This window comes from Pelobates fuscus, chromosome 7 (assembly GCF_036172605.1).
Source record: "Pelobates fuscus isolate aPelFus1 chromosome 7, aPelFus1.pri, whole genome shotgun sequence".
NCBI lineage: Eukaryota > Metazoa > Chordata > Amphibia > Anura > Pelobatidae > Pelobates > Pelobates fuscus.
This window is the reverse complement of record NC_086323.1, coordinates 142,997,796-143,020,057: the sequence shown is the minus strand read 5'-3', so window position 1 is coordinate 143,020,057 and position 22,262 is coordinate 142,997,796. Positions and strand designations below refer to the sequence as shown.

The 22,262-nt window shown below is 40.7% G+C and overlaps 1 protein-coding gene across 1 annotated transcript in view; it reads left to right on the top strand.

The window, feature by feature from the left end:
• Nucleotides 1-21,990, top strand: part of CPNE9 (copine family member 9) — a 367,849-nt gene extending 345,859 nt beyond the window's left edge. The window contains exons 19-21 of the mRNA XM_063426739.1: nt 5,284-5,341; nt 19,091-19,164; nt 21,364-21,990. Coding sequence (XP_063282809.1) covers nt 5,284-5,341; nt 19,091-19,164; nt 21,364-21,546 — 315 coding nt within the window. The 3' untranslated portion in view covers nt 21,547-21,990. The remainder of the gene's footprint in view (nt 1-5,283; nt 5,342-19,090; nt 19,165-21,363) is intronic.
• Nucleotides 21,991-22,262: the final 272 nt, after the last annotated feature.

The following is a 22,262-nucleotide window of genomic DNA, read 5'->3' as shown; positions in this document are numbered from 1 at the left end:
CACTTTATTATGATGATACTTGCTTTACAGAGGTGGTCTGGGACCTAATGCACCATATTAGAGAGGTATCCCTGTAAATCTATTTCATAACAAATTTAGGTAGGCAGCAAATTTATACTGTTATACGGGCTGTACAAGTGTAGCGGAGAGCTGATATTCCACAGGTTATCTCCACTCAAGATCCCAGTGAGGCTCAGGAACAAGTATTAAAAATCCATAAGGCGGGGGCGTGGCTTGACCGCCGAGAGTTATGGCTGCTTAGACAGAGAGCTCTGCGCCCTGCACGATCCGAAACGCCACACAAACAGCTACTCAACCCTGCCACCACTCCTAAAGTCCTCTCACTACCAGAGGGAAGGGTCAGGCAATGGCAGCAAACAAAAAATCCGTCAAGAAGCCGAGGGAAGGTACCCCATCCGTCGCGGCTAAAGATGGCGGCGGCCACATGAGCGCAGGCTCCCTGGACACCCCGAGCTCCAGAGATCACAGTCGCCTACCGCAACAGGCAAATAATGCGGAAATACTACAATCTCTCGCAGAGGTGAGACATTACCTGGCGGGGGAGATAGAGAGATCCGCAAGAGAAGTTAAGGCAGAGATACAGACAGTGGGCCAGCACACAGAGGCCTTGGAATGGAGGATGGATCACGTGGTGGTGGCACACAATGAAGCAGCCTCCACTATCAACCACCTCATTACAAAAGTGGCTGAATTAGAAGCAGAAATAGAAGATGCCTCCAATAGGTCTCGCAGAAACAATCTGAGGATAAAAGGCCTGACGGAAAGAATAAAAGATTCAGACATCCAGAGGGTGCTCCTAAGTTTGTTTAAAGAGCAATTACCTGCAATACCAGAACACCGGTGGACCATAGATAGGGCACACAGAGCACTGAGAGCAAGAGGCCCTCCGGACGGCCCACCACGGGATGTAATCATGCGGTGGCACTTTTTTTCCACCAAAGAAGACATCATAAAAAGCGCACGCCACCACACTTACTCATTTGAAGGCTCCACAATTCACTTGTATCAAGACATAGCGCCTGCCACGTTGGCCAGAAGAAGAGAATGGAAGCCCATAGCCGACCTATTCAGAGCCAAAGGCCTAAATTTTGCATGGGGACACCCCTTCAAAATGCTGGTATTCAATGGACCGAGGCCGGCCGTACTCCTGCCCACAGCAGACCCCAAGGCCTTCCTACACGGCTTAGGCATAGAAGTCCCGGAAGATTTCCGACTCCCCCACAGAGGCACCCAGTCACTGGGTCAATTGCCCAGAGAGGAAGCAGCACAAGACGGCGGCGCTCCTTGAAGGGCCTGAAAGGACCTTCCCCCCAGCAGACTAACAGTATATAACGGACAGAAACAAACTACCAAGACCCAACCCAAACAGAACTAAACACCTGGAATACAAGTCCACGATAAACACAAAACGATAACCAACAACAACAAAAACGAAAAAAAGGGAAACAAAGAGAAAAGAAAACAAAAAGAAGACGGAAAAAAAATAAAATAAAGAAAAACAAAGAAAAAAGAGAGGGAAATAACAGGATAAAACAAATGAAAAAACAGGAAAAAACAACAAAAACATCAAAACACAAACCATAGACAAGACGCTGAACCAAAGACGACGGAACAAGAAGACAAGCGAGTGACTATCCCAAGACAAGACACAAAAAGAGAACTAAACACAAAACAACGAACACTGACTTTACCACCTAACATTTGAAAAAAAAGGGACAGCACCAGTAAAAACGGGGAATGGGTCTGTGTCCCGTTGTACATACCTATGTTGATAGAAACCGAATTGGGCTACAGTGACCACCGCAAACACGACCAGACACGCAAGTGTTAAACCCCCCCCCCCATGCTGTACATTAGCGTATGGGTAAGGAAATAGCCGGGTACCCCAAAAAAGGAACAGTAATCTAATACCTGCTAAAGGTTAAAAACTAACATAAGGGTTTCAGGCCTTTTCACACCCAGCCATATATGCCCCACCACCACCACCACCACCACCACCACCACCACCGTACTGGACATGAGACGAGAAGGTAGGATCTCCTGCAGATCCGACACTGACTGGACGACATCCCCTCTCCTTCCTCAACCCCCACCCTGGTGACCCCAAGTGATACCCAAGTGATACCCAAGATAATGTACGGACATGGGGGGTAACCACAAATTGTAGACAGCTTAGGTAGCCGGGCAGCCGGAACTACGGGGAAAACCGGCCCTTCCATGAAGCTTAAACCACAATGTTAACTAAAAAAAAAAAATTAGCATGATAGTGTTAGAGGACAGGTTGTTTGGAAAAGTTTATATTTCATTTATATGGTTATTCATGGTCATGTATATAATGTATGCAATATATAATGTTGTTAATATATGCGACTTGACGAGAAAGGACACACAGACCGACAGATATCGCAGGGAACAGAAGTATATGTAATTGGATAACCTACTATTCGGATTGGTACCAGGGTGCTCGGCGAATGATTGTCCCCTCCGTGCACGAAAACTTTTTCGCGGAGCGGATAACCACCCCCCGATACACCCGGCACGACTAAGACCGGGGCAATTCCCCACCTCCCCCAGCCAAACCCTTTATTCCTCCCCTCCTATTCCCCCCATCTCAACCTCGCACCAGGGGTTCAGGAAATTCCTGGAGGTACTAAAAAGACCGACCGCGCTGGGGTTAACAGCCGCAAAGGGTTCCATACATTTTGGCCCTGCGGTCGGTCACAGAAAAGGGAATGAAACACACGAATGGCTTGGGTTATGAGAGCTGGGGAGGATTCGGGTAAATCCCCTTGTTCGTGGGGTTCTTTTTACACAAATTAGCTGCAATGTGGAGGTCTCAGCGTTGTTTGCCTAACCGAGTGTACGATTTGGGCACTTGACGGCAAAACACTGCTGTTCGGGAGTTTAAGATGGCCGCCGCCACGTGTTCGTCTCCCGAATGGCGGCCACCCAGAGGACAAAATACATACAGAGGACAAAATACATAAATACATAACATTGTTGCGAACGGTAATTGGAGGCACAGTTACTCCTGGGGTGGTCTGATTGTTCGGTAGGTTCACTCGCATAATAACTGGAGTGATTTTACCGAACAATCAGACGAATGCTGCATACACTTGACATACACAGGGCAAAATTAAACCGAAAACATGCGAATATACATAATTCTGAAGACAGCCCAATGACATCCGCTACACCAAGTATATTGCAAATCAATGTCCAAAGGGTGTTCTGACAGCCCTTTGTGTACCTGGGGCAAAATGAGGTGCAAAGATCCAAGTGATCAATTGTTTTGGAATTGGAGGTCATTCCTGGCCAATATAGGATTTGTGGTTAATGTGGTGTAAAAGGTGATCCTTGCCCATTTTGGGCCTTCCTACTGTCAGACTTTGGGGGTATACAAAGTCAATTACAAGTCAGTCCAACATTGTGTTAGTGGAAGATGCAGGCCAGATCACAGCAGCTCTCTGTTTAGAGGTTAACTATATAGCAGGGTTTTATATACATGAGGTTTTATACGTTTTTTTAAAAAGCACATATCTGGACATCAACTTTTAAAAAAAGATCACTCTTCAATGGACTGTTTGAAGTCTACATTTTGTAATTATGGCCCAAAGCATTTTCTTCATGCTAATGTAATCTTTCCTTTTTAACAGAATTAAAGCTGGACACAGAATTAAGGCTTCCTTGCAAGGAGTATTGACTACTTAAACGGAAACCACCTGATCTTCAAAGATGCAGCCACTGAAACATTACTAACTAGTTGACTAAAATACACCCTTTCATTAAGTGCAATCCATAAACCTCACCCTTTGGCCCATATCTAATAGGCATAGTTCTAATAATAAAAAGGAAGGCATATAATGCCCTGTTTTCCAGGAAATTTGTAAGGAGCAATAAGCCATTTTAAAGGTACTGATGAATACAATTTTGATTTGCTTCACTGGCCAATATATGTTTTAATCTGACTTTCCTCAAGCAAAGCTTCTAGGGCTCTGTTCTCAAACTTTTTGTAGCACTAGAAGGATACTGTTTCAGCCCAGTACCACTAATAGTATTTCCTCCCAAATACCATTCAGTTCTTAAATGGTGCCACCTACGAATGCTGAAATTCACTTTTAATTAAGATTAATCAATAGTCCTGGATGTTCTAGTGCCGTGGGTTAATAAACTCATAGATCAGGATTCCAGATTGGAATATATTCAAATTGGGATATTGGTAATCTTGAACTGTTGGGATTTTAAGTAAAGCAGCTTTCGAACCGGTCTCAGTTCCTGAAAATTCAGGCCAAAGAGATGCACTGGAATAACCTATTTGGAAAATCCTTGCAGTTTATTTTCTATTTTTTTGCAAATTTTGAAACTCCTTGGTCCCTACATGACAATTCCCAGTTTAGTAAATAACTCTACTGATTAGAGTACGTTCACATTCACAAGCAGCGCACAAGAAAATGCTCACATCCATTTGATAGCTGATTTCACTGTTTAACCCACGTGTCCTATTCACATTGGCTGCATAATATTCTGTCCAAAGTGCTAGAGTTCTGCTGTCAGAGTCAAGAAGTCTGGACTCTTGAAAGTATCTCTCCGGAATAACAGGTAGTATTGTGCCATGGATTTAGCAACAAATTAATCAAAATCTTCACATTCCAACAGACCTGGATCTTGTAAGAATGTCACAATTTGCCTGATAACATTGGTTCCATGGTGATCTGTTTCAGGACCAGAGAGAAGTTCTCAATCAGCATAGACAGGGCCTGGGGCTCCATGAAGATACTTGGCCACATTCACTTACAGCAGTGCAGGAGCATTTCACTGCATCAGCGGTCTTGGTTGTCTATCTATGTGGCTGATTTGCATGTAATACTGATGAACATATATGCCATCTGATACATCCCTTTCGGGTTCACCTCTCACTGTACATTACATGTGATGTGCATTGACTCTGACTCTCCATCTGCCCTTTTCTTGTCCTAGGTTTAATATTGAGAGCTGTATTTTATTTGGTTCCATGTGAACACATAAACGTATCCACTGTACCTTCACTGCACTGAGATGATCATAAAATGACAGCAATTAAAACAATCATAGTACATTTTAAAGTCTATGCTAATGGGCTACATTGATACAAATTACATCCTTCCTGCTGGATTCCTCTGATCTGATCTTAAATAATCGTTTATTTTCAGAGAGCTATAAAGTAGGAATTTGATTCACTCCGTATATGAATTATAACATATTTGTTTGTTTGTTTATTTATAGGCTTCATCGTTACCACTGTCTATTATTATTGTAGGGGTTGGCCCAGCAGAATTTGATGGTAAGTAGTTATATTTCTATTTGTTATTATTAAGATACAGCTCTGATTTAAAGATATTAAAATATTTTTTAAATTTTTAGATCTATTGATTTGTAGAATAATTAAACATGTTACTGTTAACTCTGCTGCTGTTTATCAATGTGTAAACGTTCTGTTCATTAAGCTGTGAACATCTCTGGGGTTTAATGGGTAATAAATGAGTCTTCTCTTTTGAACTTGGATCGGTATCAATGCATTCTGGTTCTCTTGTATCTTTGTGCTTGGCCGATTCTCTAACCACAAAGCAGCTTGAAGCTTTTCCAAGTTCAGCACAAGTGGATTTGAGCTATTTCCTGGTGTGATAAGTCTGTTTTTAACCCCAGAAAATTACCATATCGCTTTCCCACTAGGCCATATTCCAGATGAGTAAAGAAAAGTGTCTACTTTTACATTTGTCTTAATTACACACTAAGTTAAATTTGCTGGAATAATAGAATTTACGTAACTACAGAAATTCTGGGATTCTCGTTCGGAAGGCTTCCTTAGTTTTTATAATTAGCCAGGCTATTATTTTGGGCCCTGTAGGCAAAATTTATATAGCGTCAGCATAGTCCACAGTGCTTTACAGCAGTAACTGGGGAAATGTAACCGTAAATAATTGACAAATAATGTTACAGAGTCAGGAAGTGAGAAGGTCTCTATTCAAATTGCTTTATGATCTTGATCCAAGAGGAATTGGGTTAAACGAAACCAGGAGAAATAGCAAAGTATATTCTGGTGTTGAGAGACTAACATGTATAACACCTGTGTCTAGTGTAGCATACCACCCACTTTGAAAAATAAAAGAGTGAAACATAGTGTGGAAGCATTGGAGAAGGAATACAGGTGTAAAGAGTAAAAAGAGAAATTATTTAGGAACATGATACATTTCATTAAAGAGATACGTTTCGGGAGACATTTTAAAGTCTTGGAGACTAGAGAAAATTAAAAGTTAAAGAAGGACATTCAGAAAGAATGGTGCTGCTCGTGAGAAGTCCTGTAAATGAGAATAAGAACTGAAGGGTTTGAGATGCCAATGTAAGGATTGGCAGATGGGTGAGGTGTGAGAGGAGTGGTGGGGATTCATCACAGATGTTGGTTGGCCAGTGGTTATTGGAGAGGCCAATAAGAGGTGGGTTGCAGTAATCAATGCAGAATATGATAAGTGCATGAACACGTTTGGTTTAGATCAAGATTAGGAAAATTTTACTTCTATGAGTCATATAGATAAACACACAGAGACTCACTTTGCTTTATTTTTGTTAAATAAATCATTCCATGGTGTAATATGTCATGTGTTGTTGTTCGTCTGAGTTTGTATTTACCTATCTTTAAGACCTGCTAAGGAACAGATGATTGTTATTATGTCCTGAGAACTATAGAATTCTTTTTCCCATGACTGTATATATGTATTTTATTGGACTGCACCCCCTGGCATGTTAGTTAAAAACAATCCAATCCTCCACCCTAAAAAAGCTGGACATCATCACACAATATATTATTTTCAAATTGCAAATCTGTTTTGGTTTTGTACCCGATCACCTCGCAGGATGGTATCAAAATAACCACATACTCTCAAAAGTGTGCGTTTATATTCTCCAGAGAACTATGTGAGTAAGTATTAGGTTTCATAAAATGTGATCATATTTTTTTACCCTTGGAAATAGTGAAAAAGAGAGAGGCCAAGTGAAGGATTAAAAGATTGATGTCTGCCAGAGTTAGATAATGTGTAATGAGAATGGATAGGCCTCCAAAATGTATCGCATTTACAGTGGATAGAAAGATTCGCAGCCATTGGTTTGAAATGGCTCTGTGGATGTTCCAAAGCTATTAATCCTTCAAGGACATCACAAGCCTTGTAACATTTCACACAATACAAGTCATTTCAAATCAAAATTAAACTGGAAGTTCGCAACTTTTAAAGGAAAATTGGAAAAGCAACTTTAACCTATTATGTCACCGCTACAAAAGCACCTCTCGCTGCAACCCTGTCATTGGCCTTCCCTGCAGCAAGAACGGGGCAGAGGGACAGGGAGAGGCAAAAAGGCTTCAAAAGTTTTATGTGAAAATGTTATAAAGAAGAGATATTCAAAGTGACAACATGCAGATCTCCATTAACCCTGTGTGCCATCTATCTGGTATTAAACGGAACACTGACATCTAAGCGAAAGTATAGTAAAAGAAAAGAGCTTGAAATTGCTGTTAGATTACATGGAATTTACTGGGTAATCCATAGACATTAAACGGTCCATTCAGGTGGAATTGATACCATATATCAGTAGTACTGAAATATAAAGTTTTCATCATCTTAAACTTAACTCCAACAGATATTTAACTCTATACTACTGCATTGGATCAGTCACACCAGAATAGCTTACATCATAAACGGCATGTTGAATGTAGTACACAATCACTAAAGTCTACAATCATTATATCGCAGTACAGGATTGATTTAAGTAATCTCCAAATACTTGAGATGTTAATAAATGCAAAGAGTTGGTGTAAACAAAAAAGCTATGGAATGTTTCCCACTGCGTTATTAACCTAGAGTGGGATGGATGTAAGTAATTATTTTTAGATTTAATTGGGTTTGTCTTCTTTGTTCTTGTAACCATGGATAATCCCACTATATTGTGAGACAGCATCCTGTATAAAACAGACGGGCAAATGTTGGTGTTAAGAGGAAAAATAGGCCTTGAGAAAGTTTTTTTTTTTTTGGTCCATACCATGGTATTAAGAAGCAGCTTTTTTTTTGTTTTGACTTTTTTTTTTTGTTTTGTTGTTGTTGTTTTTTTCTGTTGTCAACCTGAGCCTGATGTGGGGTAATGCCACTTTATATCTAACGGTAGCAGATGGGAGTTTCTTTCTAGTTTACCAGCTCAAGCTTTTGGATTGCAGTTTAAACAATAGCACATGGAGGAATTGCAAGCATAAAGATATGACCGCAGGAAATGTGTTTAGCGAAAATAAAGTCCCAGTCATGGGAATTTCAAGGGTTTCAGAACTATTCATCAATAGAAACCACAGATTGTGTTAAATAATTTATAGATCCATGGAATCTTTTATTAGTTTAGAAACACAACTCAGAAAGCCCATTTACTGACTCACCCACAGGTGTATTGTGTGTTCATAGATCGACTTACATGCCTTGTTTATCCTTTCAGGAGGATGGGGGAAGAGGGGTAACACTGGCTGAACATGTTGGGTAATGTCATTCACTAGCGTCTACAGTATCAATGGGCTGTTAGAAGCCTTAGGGATTGTTATGAACAGATTTCAAATATTAAAATAAGAATATATTAAAAACATAAATTTGTTGATTTGTTCTTTTTCTTAATACAAGTATATTAAAAACAAAAAAAATAGTTAACAAAAATCAATGTTATGTTTTCCACTATAGCTCTGTGTGTTTGTTCTTTTCTTACGATTTATTGATGTGGAACGCTTTTTTGCTGTAGGAGAACTATATAAGAATTTGTATTATTATTACCTGCCCTCCGATGCTGCCTTTTGTGTAGCTGTGGGAAAGAACCTGTACATTTCGCTTTTGTGCTGATGTTGTTTGCAGGGGGAATATGAGCTAGGTGTGTAATTGCTCAGTGTTTTAACAAACGTTCTCTATTTTGCCTATAATAATTTCAGTCATGCTAAGTGCAATTGATATCGAGGGCAGTTTGATGGTTGTTATAGCTGAGCAGGGAAAGTGGTTGCCCCCAGGGCCGGTGCTAGGATTTTTGACTACACAGGCGAAGATGCATTTTGACGCCCCACCCCACGCCTCTCCCCAAAAAATAAACAATGCATCTTCACCTCTGTGTCTCGTAGCCCCCTTTTGAATTTCTTAGCCCCCATTAGTGTTGCATATCCAACCTCTTCAATGTCTTACCCCTTTGGCCCCTTTGTGCCCTTTAGTGTGTCTCCTACAACCCCTCTTATGTATTTCTTACTTCCCCGACAGCCCATTTCTGTCTCTTTCTTCCCCTCAGCCCCTATCTATCTCTCTTTTTTTTCCCACATAGACATGGATACAGGCAAAAATACATACATGCACAAATACACAAACATACAGACACACAACCATACAAGCACACAGACATAATTATTCAGGCACACAGTCACAAAGATATACAGACACACAGTCATAAAAGGCACACAATAAAACAAACACAGTCATACAATCTACACATACAGGTACATTGTCGTGCAAACACAGACATACATTCATACAGACACAGGCACACACAGAAATACAGACACAGACATAAAGAAACAGAGAGGCATATAGAGACATACATACACAATGATACAGACAGACATACACACACACACACACTGACAGACAGACATATACACACACACACTGAGACATATACACACACACACACACACTGACACAGATATACACACACACTGACAGACATATACACACACACACACTGACAGACAGACATATACACACAAACACTGACAGACATACACACACACAAACACAGACAGACACACACACTGACAGACATATACACACACACACACACACACTGACGGACAGACACACATACACACTGACAGACAGACACACATACACACTGACAGACAGGTACACACACACACACTGACAGGCAGGCACACATACACACTGACAGACAGACAGACACACACTGACAGACAGACACACTGACAGACATACACACACTGACAGACAGACACACACAGACAGACAGACAGACACACAGACAGACAGACAGACAGACAGACACAGACAGACAGACACACAGACAGACAGACACACAGACAGACAGACACACAGACAGACACACACACTGACAGACATACACACACTGACAGACAGACATACACACACTGACAGACAGACACACACACACTGACAGACAGACACACACTGACAGACATATACACACACTGACAGACATACACACACACTGACAGACATACACACACACTGACAGACAGACAGACACACACAGACAGACAAACATATACACACACACTGACAGACAGACATACACACACACTGACAGACAGACATACAGACATACACACACTGACAGACAGGTTCAGGAGGGTGGCTTACCTGGGATCCAAAGTGCTGCCTGAGGTAGTTGGGAGTTGGAGGAGCTGGTCCTGCCCAGCCCCCCTCCTCTCTGCCTCCTCTCTGCTCTCTTCTTGGGGGGACTTCCTCCCATGCTGAAGTGAGGGGCCGGCGGTAGCTCTGCCCCTGCTGGGCACCAGCCGCGCTGTGTGCTACAGAGGGAGCAGGGATATGACGTGTTCATATCCCCGCCCCCTCCACACAGTCCGCGGCACTGCCGGCTTGCGCTCGGTCACGCTACAAGAAGTGACCGGCAGGAGAGGGGAGCTGTGCGCTTCCCAACCTCCTGCTGGTCACCCGGACTTTTGCGCCCCCCGGGCCGGTGCGCCCTAAGGCGGCCGCCTGAGCCGCCTTATGGACGCGCCGGCCCTGGTTGCCCCATTGTCCCTGTTCATTCTGCATGGGATTATTAAAGGGGTAGGCACTGTAACTGCTTAATCTCACTAAAGTGATTATAGTGCCCCAAGTCCCCTGGCACCTTCTTTCCATTTAGCATTAAACCATTTTAATATTTTAATGCTAAACAAGAGTCCCCAGCAGCCCATCCCATCTGTGTTGCTTGGGGTATAAGAAAGTATTAGCCTGAAAAGCCATAGCATAGCCAGCTGTGATTGGCTGTGTTTGCTTTAAACCTATCACAGTGCTGGTATGAAATGGTATGATCAGGCGAAAGTGTGTAATCTCTGCCTTAGCTATATCTCCAGTAGAGACCAGGCTATGGGTGGCCAGGAAATAGGGACATTTATTTAGTGTTCAATGGTTTGAAAATATAGGGGCAGCACCAGGTGGATCCAAGCACTATAACCAATTCAATGATAGTAAATCAGTAGAGATTCTAGGAACATAAAATGGAGGGAAGTAAGGGGGCGCACATAAGGTGCCACAGTAAAAACTGGGATTGTACTAATCATTTCCACAGATTGTTATGGGGGAGGGTAACATGCCACCACTGGCTGTAAGGCTGTGCAGGCTGGTGTCAAACAAGAAATTTGCACAGAATTCACATTAGCCACCGGAAATTCTTGTTTTGGGAACATTTCTTAATTTTGATCTCTCAGATATTTAGCAGATAAGTTTCCTATTTCCTATCTATATGTAGGAATACCATATGTAAGGACACCAAATAAGGAATCTGCCTGCTATACAGTGCCCTGATTTGATTTCTTTAAATATTGAAATTCCACATAGATGGACCAATTTAGGAAGTTATCTGCTAAACAGATGAAAGATTAAAATTAAGAAAAGCCCTTTCTAAAGTTTGGTCTTTTAGTTGTTTTAGTAGATAACTACCGTATTTGCCATCCTTATGTGGGATTGCCATGCTTAAGGACGCCATTAATGGGAACTATTTACTAAACATTGCCTAATTTGGTATCCTTATATATGGAAATCATACATATGGGTACCAATTTATGGAGTTATCTACTAAACCACTGAAAGATCACAAATAACAAAAGCTCTTTTTCATTTAATCTTTTAGCTGTTTAGTAGATAACTTCATTTTTTAATCGTTATGTGGGATTGTCATATTTAACCCCTTAAGGACCAAACTTCTGGAATGAAGGGGAATCATGACATGTCACACATGTCATGTGTCCTTAAGGGCTTAAGGATACCAAACTAGGGAGCTATCTACTAAACACATGCACACACTTATATACACACATAACCACAGAGACACACACTCACCGACATACACACACACACACAATTGCAAGACACACACACAATCACAGACATTCCCAAAATCCCACCCATAATCACAGACACAATTGCAGACCTACACACATATAATCACAGACTTGCATGATCACATTCATACAAACACACTTTTATTTAAAGGTCCACCCAGTGTCCCTACTTTGCTCTGGGAGGGCTGGAGTGGAACATTTCCCTGGCTGCCAGTGGTTGGCGCTGGGATCACAGTGCTTTTCCTGCACAGGTCCTATGGGTGGCCTCTAGTGATGCAGGGAGATGACATCATATCATGACTTCCAGTCTCCCTCACCACCCATTCACCCCTGGCCACTGTTATATTGGGCAGGATAGGCACCTGCCATGTGGGTAGACAAGTGTCTACTCTGCCAAGTTTAGCTATCGATTTGTGGATAAGCCACCCCAGCATGGCGGGGAGGGGGCAATGAATAATCTAGGTTGGGCAACTGCCTCCCTCATCTCCAGTAGTGGCACCCTAGGATGACATAGTTATAGTGCCTGCAGTGTCCTTTCAAATGAGAAGTTTTCCCTAGCCCAGATATATTGTCCCTCCCTCCACCTAAAATGTATATAATCAGAGAGATGCCCAGATATTGTGGCACAATTTTGTACCTCTATACTGTTACCTTATGCTGCACAGAGGAGTATCCAGCCTTGTAGGCCAGTACTAACTACATTCACCACATGCCCTAAAATATGCCAATGAACAAGGTCTTTGCAACCTTTCCCTGTAAGAGAAGTCCATGCTTAACAATATATGCAGTTCTACATAAAGTTGTGTGCACTCCTCATACAATGTTTTGTTGTTTTTCTAAGTAGAAATAAGGTAACACTCTATCTTTTCTTAAGGGAGAACTGACACCTTTCATAATTTGTAATAGTTTGTTTACTTATCCCTTCATTTAACAAATAGGTATTTGTGAAGTGTGAAAAATGAAATAAAATATAGAAAGCCACACATTTTTAGACTACAGCTGGGTGCCTCCATCTTGGCTCCCTGCCAATCATTGTTACAAGCTCTGTTCTGTGCAACTGGCAGTCTGAATAGAGAAAAAATACTGAGAAGAGGAGAATAAAACAATGTTTATATTTAGTTTTTTGTAAACAAGTTTTTTTATTAAAAAAAAATTTAATATACATACAGAAAAGGAAAAAATGAAAAACAGTACATTTGCATCTATGGTATAAAGCAGGGTGGTTCAATTACAACATGTATTCCATTATTATTATGTTATTCGAATTAGAGTATGATCAAATAAGAACATGAACAAGGTAGGAATGGGAAGGGGAGAACAGTGGCAAGGGAAGAATATTTTTAATATTTGATAAATAAAAGATGCACATAGGAATTATTCATTTTATTGTGAGCCTATCATATAGCCGTAGGTAAATCTGTTTGGATTTTAGGATGAGGGGTGCCCAGTTGCTGGACGTTTAGGTGTCCCCCGCCGTGTCTGCCTGGTAGACCAAGACAGGGTTTTTAGTGCCCCCATGACCTCCCAAATCCTTAATGTGCTGGTTCTGGAAATAAGCTGTAAAGGTTGAAATGAGCCATTGTGCTAAGATTTCTGTGTACCAACACTCTTCCAGTGTCCTTAGCTCCTCCATCCTAGTAAACCAAAGGGATAGAGGTGGAGTGGTGTTTCGCATCCAGTAACGCATCCAGGATGTGGTGAACTTGTAAATGATAGTTTTTAACATAATTATAAAAGAAAAGAGAGGATCTCATGAAATAAAGGTTAGTATAAGCTATAGGTAATTTTTAATGTTTTATTCAGTGATGTTAATTCCAGTTCCATTAAAGGACCACTCTAGTGCCAGGAAAACATACTCGTTTTCCTGGCACTAGAGTACCCTGAGGGTGCCCCCACCCTCAGGGACCCCCTCCCGCCGGGCTCTGGAGAGAGGAAGGGGTTAAACTTACCTCTTTTTCCAGCGCCGGGCGGGGAGCTTTCCTCCTCCTCTCCATCTTGATCGCGACGTCATCGGCTGAATGCGCATGCGCGGCAGGAGCCGCGCTCGCATTCAGCCGGTCGCATAGGAAAGCATTTACAATGCTTTCCTATGGACGCTTGCGTGCTCTCACTGTGATTTTCACAGTGAGAATCACGCAAGCGCCTCTAGCGGCTGTCAGTGAGACAGCCACTAGAGGATTTGGAGGCTGGATTAACCCTCATTATAAACATAGCAGTTTCTCTGAAACTGCTATGTTTATAAAAAAAAGGGTTAATCCTAGAGGTACCTGGCACCCAGACCACTTCATTAAGCTGAAGTCGTCTGGGTGCCTAGAGTGGTCCTTTAAGTAAAAAACATTTTTTTTAAATATTGCTGTATATTCTAATGCATAGTTGCTACTTATTTGCTAAATGTAACTGATGTTAAAATTGAAAAAATTGAAAAAAAAAAATCAACAAATGTAAAATGTTCACTAGCACTTTGGGCACTTTGTCAGTCAATAGTTAATTTTCCCGCATTTGGCAGAAATCACAATCTCCATATATTCTCATAGCCATCTAAGAGTCTATCCTTGCTTGAGGAAATTTCCCCACATAATACTTATTAATTAAAAAACCTATGTTCTCATTTTTGCACTGTATATTGGAGATGAATCTAGAGATTTTCAATAATATTTGAATCTGGGGTCTCCAAAGCTTTAATATGTTGTTATTTGAAGTTAAGCATGGTTTATTTTAACCCCTTAAGAACTGCATGGCGGTCTATGCTGTCATGCAGTGCAGGGTTTTAATGCCCAGGGACAGCATACCAGTCTTCCCCAAACTCCGGCCCTCCAGATGTTGCTGAACTACAACTCCCATGATTATCAGCCTATTTCAAAGATAGAATCATGGGAGTTGTAGTTCAGCAACATCTGGAAGGCCGGAGTTTGGGGAAGCCTGGCATAGACTGTCATGACTTTAAGGTATCATCTGTGGTGGATCTCTGCCCAGGCGTCATTCCTTACCTGAGGGCAAGGCCCAAAACTGACAGATTAGATGTCTGCAGAGCTCAAAGTGAATGTTGTGTATGCTCCTTGGAAATCCCTTCAAAGCACTGCTGCTCTGAAAGCACTGATGATCAAGTTCAGCTTTTGTGTTCAGCTTGGGATCTTGGTTGATGAAAACAGGGTGAGGCCTGCAGGGTTAAAAAGACCCCATTCAGGTCTCCCTGCATGTCCCAATTGTCAACAGCTGCCAAGCATCAATCACTGTGAGATCAGCATATAGGAGCTGCAGCATTGGAGGGAGATCAACCTGTCATGCTGTGATCTCACAGTACAGAGTGTTCACAGAGCAGTACTAACATCAGCAGAGGGAATCCCTCTCACCCCTTAGGTACGGTTAGCGTTTGGGTTAGTTTGAGGGGCAGGGTAAGCGGTAGTGTTATGGTTGCAGTTAGGGGTTGGATCAGGGTTGGTGTTAAGGTGACACAACGGGTTGATGTAGAGGCTTAGGATTAGGTGTAGGGTTAGGTTTAGAAATAGTGCCAATGTTTGACACCTTTCAGTATGGTGCCACTGATAGTGTCACGTTACCAAATGACATATCTACTAAGGAAAGGAAGAGGCATGCCAAATTTATATGTCTATTATTTGACCCTACACAAACCATGTGTTTCCCTACAATTTCCCATCAAAGGTATACATGTGGGGTATCATTCACAACAGTAGTAGAGTACGAATATGTTTGTTTTTTTGCAGTAATGGGAAACACATGGTTTGTGAAATCAATCTTCAAAATAAAACACAAAACCCTCAATATAACCAGCAAATGTTTACCAGGGTTAGTGACAAAATTTTAATGAAAATTGTCAAAATGTTCTTAAATAGCATTGGGAGTAGAGGTACTTTCTATAAATATATACTTTTGTGTGTGGGCTGTTAGACTACTATTGAGTTGTAATCGCAGCAATCCAAATTTTACAAAGTTTACATATAAAACCATAATTTGCTTCTTGGGTCTTGGGTCAGTGCTACACAACGTGCAACACTGACATTCTAGCATGGAGACACTGAACTTTCCCCTTAGAGATGCACTGATTTAACGCATCTCTTCAAGGAGTTGCTGATTGGCCACGGTGGAATTTAGCTCCACCCCCTACCCCACCTCCTTGGCTTAGATCATCAGAATTGACTATCTCAGTTAATCTAATGCTTTTCTATGGGGAAAACATTGTGATTGGCTGAGATCCTCAATTCTTTAACAACTGACCCTTATCTTCAGATACCTATTGTAGGAATTCTCAGCCTGTGGAACATATATTTAATAGCATACTTATGACAAGCCCAGGGGATATTTCAGCACATTAATTTTAGATGGCAAGATTTTATTTATTTGATGAAAAACTATAGCTGTTCATGGCTTTTGTTACGCGTAAGGCTAATATCAGAGGTACTTGGCTAAAAGGGTCATATCAGATATATTTGTGAATAGAATTGCAGGTGTCAGATATATTATAAGCTGATATTACAGGTACATATTAGACACTAATATTGGTGTAAATCCTGATAACAAGGCACATGGTTAAAATGGCTGATAATAGAAGGATTAAATGGCAAACATTTGGTATGCTTGTTGGATCAAAGGCTTAAATCAAATCATTTTAGTAATGGTACTTAAATGGAAAGAGTAGTAATCCAGAGACAGCACACATTTTTAGAATCATTTTATTGTAAATCAAAGTCAAATAGAATGACATTCACAGCTCTATTCGAGAAGTGATTCTGGAGGAGCCAAATGTTGTTTGATGCAGTAGCCCCCTTCCCTTGATTTAGGATTTGTTATACATTCATTATCTTAGCACACTGCAATGTGTCCCGATGTCTAAGACGCCAATCTAAATCCAGTAAGAGATTTGCCTGATACAATGTGTCTATAACTGTCTACAGCAGTTTCAATGCATCACGAGAAGACAATCAATGCTCAGCTGTTCTGAGAATAGCAACAAGTCTCATGGGATCTCGTACTGCAAATCCAAGTGCTGCTTTCATGAAAGATTTGCCAAGAGACTTCTCTGAACACCTGGGTATCCAAAACTCGCTGAATTCCAATAACTGGTTTAACACGATTTACAGTTCAGCTGTGTCTCGAGCGGGTAACAGTTCCACTGTCGAATGTGTTTTGGCAACACAGGTATCTTTTTCTGGTCTGCACTTCCCGAGAAAAACATTCTTGCCTTGCAACTCTGTGTGCTGCATAGGGATGTAGTAGGCCATGGGGTTATACGGTTTGCTGTAATTGTAAATCAAGAGATACAATAGAGAAAGGACAAGGTTTCTTAAATATACTGGCTGACTTAAAAAAGGTAAATGGCATGGAGCCAATAGACACAACTATGTTAATTTCAACAGGAACCCACTAAGACAGGGGTAGGCAACCTTCGGCGCTCTAGATGTTGTGGACTACTACTCCCACAATGCTCTTATAGCTATAATACTGGCAGAGCATCAGGGAAGAAGTAGTCCACAGCATCTGGAGTGCCAAATGTTGCCTACTACTGCACTAAGGGACAATAGGGTGCTAATAGGGGCCATCATGGTATTTTTCAGTTATCAGGCCTCACATCCAGTATGAAGAATGCCAGGGACCACTCATATTGGATCCATAAATGTAGGCCCAATTCATTTTATCATATTTTAACTCTTAGTTTTAAAAACGTTTGTAAAATCATACCATGCCTTGTGAATATTGCATTGTGAATATTGAATATTCTTCATCAATGTCAGTTTAAAATGTAAAATGCCACCTGGTGTCTAATGGTGGATTTGAGCATGGTAGGCCCACATTCCTACGTATGCCTATTAACCTAATTTATTTTAATGATATAACTTTCTTTTTTTTTTCTGTGCATAAAATAATTAGTAATTTAAAAACGATATGATATGGTGATATTAAGTACGTTCGGTTGGGAGATCACTGAGCAAGCTGCAAGCTGACTCACCTCTTTTTATCAATGTTTATTTTACCCTAAGGAGAAAAGGAGCCTTCATTACAGAACATCATCACTGGTTTTATTAAGCCTTTCATTATGTGATGCATCTTTATGCAAAGAGCAGCAGTAGAGCTAATCTGCATAAGGTCATGTTGATTCTTAAGAATGCAAAGCAGCAAGTCTTAGAGATGTTTGCTTTAGCTAACCACAGAAGTCGAGTATTTATTTCCAGAAGAGCATTACATTTTAGCCAAGGCCGCTAAAACCCATGTGTTCTGTTGAAGCTCTAGGGTCAGCGGTTGCTCCAGCCCAGTGCCTCCACACATTGTTCCTTGCCCCAACTCAGCCTAATTTTTCCCTGAACTAATACTTAATTCCTGCAAAACCCCATCTTCTTTCTTCATCTTTGCCTCTGCCCTAAAGTTCTGTTTCTTTCTTCAGCCTAATTGATTTTTTTCTTAATGAACTATTTTGTTATTCCTCCATCATCCTCCAAAACTTCATCTAATTCCTTTAACAATTTTTCTGGATTCTCCAATCTAACCTTAATTTCTTCCCAATAATACTATCTCTTGCTCTCTTCATTCTCTTTGTACAGCCCTTTTACATTACAAATGCCTATTGCTAAATGGATATGATATTGTATTCCTGAGACTTCTGCTTACAGGACCTTCTCACATGGTCCGTTATGGAGCAATGGTCAGGTGGCAGTAATTCCGACCTGATACTGTGGTCTGACTGCACAGTAATTACTGTTATTGTGATTGGGTTGAAGGACAGAACAAAGCGTTGTGTAGGGTGGAGGCAAAGGTAGATAAGAAATGATGGGGTTTGGGGGTAATGGAGTTAAGGGATAAATTAGACTTTGCGGCTCTTTGCTCTTCTAATTTAATGTATAAAGATAATACATGACAAGTACCAGGTAACATGTTCTTCGGCAAAGCAAGTTGTAATGATGTTCTTACTTCTATTTACAGCAATGGAAGAGTTGGATGGAGATGAAGTCCGTGTTTCCTCTAGAGGTCGCTTTGCTGAAAGAGATATTGTGCAGGTAACACACTACCCTTTACAGTGCCAATCATTACCTTCAATTTACTTTTACAAGCCTCCTACCATTGTAATTTTAGCACAGAAACTCAAAATCAAAGGACCTCTGTCCTGTTTTTAGTTTTGGCATTCAAAAAAATGTCTTTTGCAAAAATGCACTTTATTTGTTTAGATTTTTTAAAATGTGTGGAATTTAAATGTGTTTTTAATGTTAAAGGGACAATATAGGCACCCAGACCACTTAATCTTTTTTCAGTATTGCAGATATTTTAAAAAGAAAAAAATGAAATGTCACATAGACATTAGTATTCAGACCTTGAACTCAGTTCTTAGTTGGATTATCTTTGGCAGCGACTACAGCCTAAAGACATTCTGGGTATGGTGCGACAAGCTTAGTACACTTGGGTTTGGGTAGTCTCTGCGCATTCTTTAAAGTTCTGTCAGGTTGCAAAAGTTAGCAAATTCCAAGTAGTCTTTGATGCGTCTTGCAGTTAGAAGTTGCTCACTAGCCAGTCTTCCATAAAGGTCAGGTGGGTAAAGTGTTGCAGCAATTGTGGTCCTTGTGCAAGTTTCTCCCATCTCCACACATGATCTCTGCAACTCACCAAAAGTGATCATTGGGTTATGGGTCACCTCTCTTACCAAGGTCCATCTCTAGAAAGAGTCCTCGTTGTTCCAAGCTTCTACCATTTAAGAATTATGGAGACTACTGTGCCCTTGGAAAGTTTGATGCAGTCCAAAAAATTGGTAGCAGTTCCAAAATCTGTGCCTCGGCAGAATCCTGTCTCTGAGCTCTGTAAGACAGTTTCTTTGATCTCATGCCCTGGTTTTTGCTCTGATATGTAATCATAGGGAGACCCTATATAGACAACTGCGTGCCTTTATAACTCACGTCCGATCAATTTAATTTACCACAGGTCGGCTCCAATTAGAGTGTTGAAACATCTGAAAGATGATCCAGAGAAGTGGGATGCATCTGAGATAATTTTAAAGTTGCAAAACAAAGGGTCTGAATACTTATGTCAATGAGATATTTCATTTTTTTCTTTCTAAGAAAGTTTTGCTGTTTTGCTGTGTCATTGTAAGGAATTGAGTGTAGATTGATTTGGAAAAAATGCATTTTAAACAATTGTAGCATCAGGCTACAACAACAACAACAAATGAAAGGGTCTAAATACTTTTTGAATGTACTGTACATGAAACATTTAAACACCATTGAAGTGGAGACTAAGGCAAACACAAAATTATTTTGTATATGGAAGAACATTTTGTTACTTTTACAAAGATTAAATACCACAAGCCCCCCAAGATGTGAAAATGCTGATTTGTGCCAAATAGGGGAATAATTTTCCTTTGTATTACATCTTGAGCGTACTTCAAAGAGAGAAGGCTTTAAGACTCAACAGGAAGGAAAGAACACATAAAGAAACATGTCTCCCCTCTTGAGCGGTGTAATAATCATCCACATGCAATTTCCTCTTAAACTATGGAAAGTTTAAAATATAACTGCAGTACCTTGTACACTAAAAAATGATTTCATGGGGCTGCCTGGTAAATAGCATTAGGCAATCAAGAATGAAGGTGCCTTCGCAGACCTATAAGAAGATTTAATCATACCCACTTATAAGTTTTCAGTACATTTTGCTTATTTCCCTTTGAACCTTCCATCCCTTAAATGACCAGTGGCATACTATGTAACATCCAATACATATGATTTGAATTGCTTAAAGAAACTCTTCAAGCACCATAAGGACCATAACCACACAACAATAGTTTGTCAACTTACCTGTTGTCTGCCAGGCACCGGTCACAAGAGAACTGGAAGCTCCTGCTAGCTCCCATGAGCAATGCAGGGCCAGCTCATTGACTGAGAACATTAGATGAGCCCTCTCAGCCAATGAGCTAAGACTAAAGCTTGTGGAGCGCTCCTTCACAGGAGGAGGTGACTGTCACTAAATGGACCTAAGGTAAGTTGTTAAAATGTTTGACTACATATCTTGGGAGGATACCAGGACACTCCAGGCACCATAACCATTACTGAGTGCTATAGTGGCTATAGTGCCTGGAGTCTTCCTTAAACTTGGGTTATGTAGGATTGAAAATTGCCCTTAAGGTGGCAGTCACACATTAACAACCATTCAATGTTTGCAACCCTATGTTTATATTTCTTTTTGACCACTCCATTTTTTTTTCATCCTTACAGTTTGTGCCATTCCGCGATTACGTTGACCGATCTGGTAACCAAGTACTCAGCATGGCCCGTCTTGCCAAGGATGTCCTAGCAGAAATTCCAGAGCAGTTCCTCTCTTACATGAAGTCCCGTGATATCAAGCCCCGTCCACTACCACCTTCAGCCCCAATGCAGAACCTGCCATCTCACATCTGAGCACCAATCATGTGATTCCATTTTGCACGGACGTGGACACTTCTTACCATTTTAAAGACAGGGTAAAGCTTTGAATGACCCAGAACCCCTTTTCCTTGGCCAGGCATCAACCTAGTAAAAGGAACTCGACTTTGCTTTTTTCCATCATCAGTAAACTCTTTGCAGCACATCTTTTAATGGGATGGGTAATGCAAATTTGACTGTTTTTTTTCACCGTGGAATTTTCATAGTTCATCAAAACACAAGACTGTAGAGGTTGACGAACATCTTCTGAATGTTTAGCGAAGCGGAAGATGGAGTAAAGCGATGAGATGTATTAGTTAAAAGATAACGTAGGTGGATTTTGCACTTTGAAAGTATGCAGTGCTAAACATGAGATGCTGTACAGTATTTAAGAACTTTTTTTGAAAATATAAAGAATTACAAATGTACATTTGTGCTTACTGAGGAATTATATACTGTAGTCCTTCTATGTCTCCAATATATACAATAAACCTTTAAACTATACCTTGTACTTGTAATGAACCTTAATAGAATCTTCAAAAAATGTCTTCTTCATTGACATTGGTCATTTCTAGTGGATATTGGTAAAAAAAAAAAAAAAGGGTCAAACCTATCAGGGCTGCTCACAAAGCTGACAGTTGTAGAGAAAGTATACAATAATTGAATGTTTAAGGTCAGATTAGCATAGATGGAAAAATAGCAGTTTTGGGGAA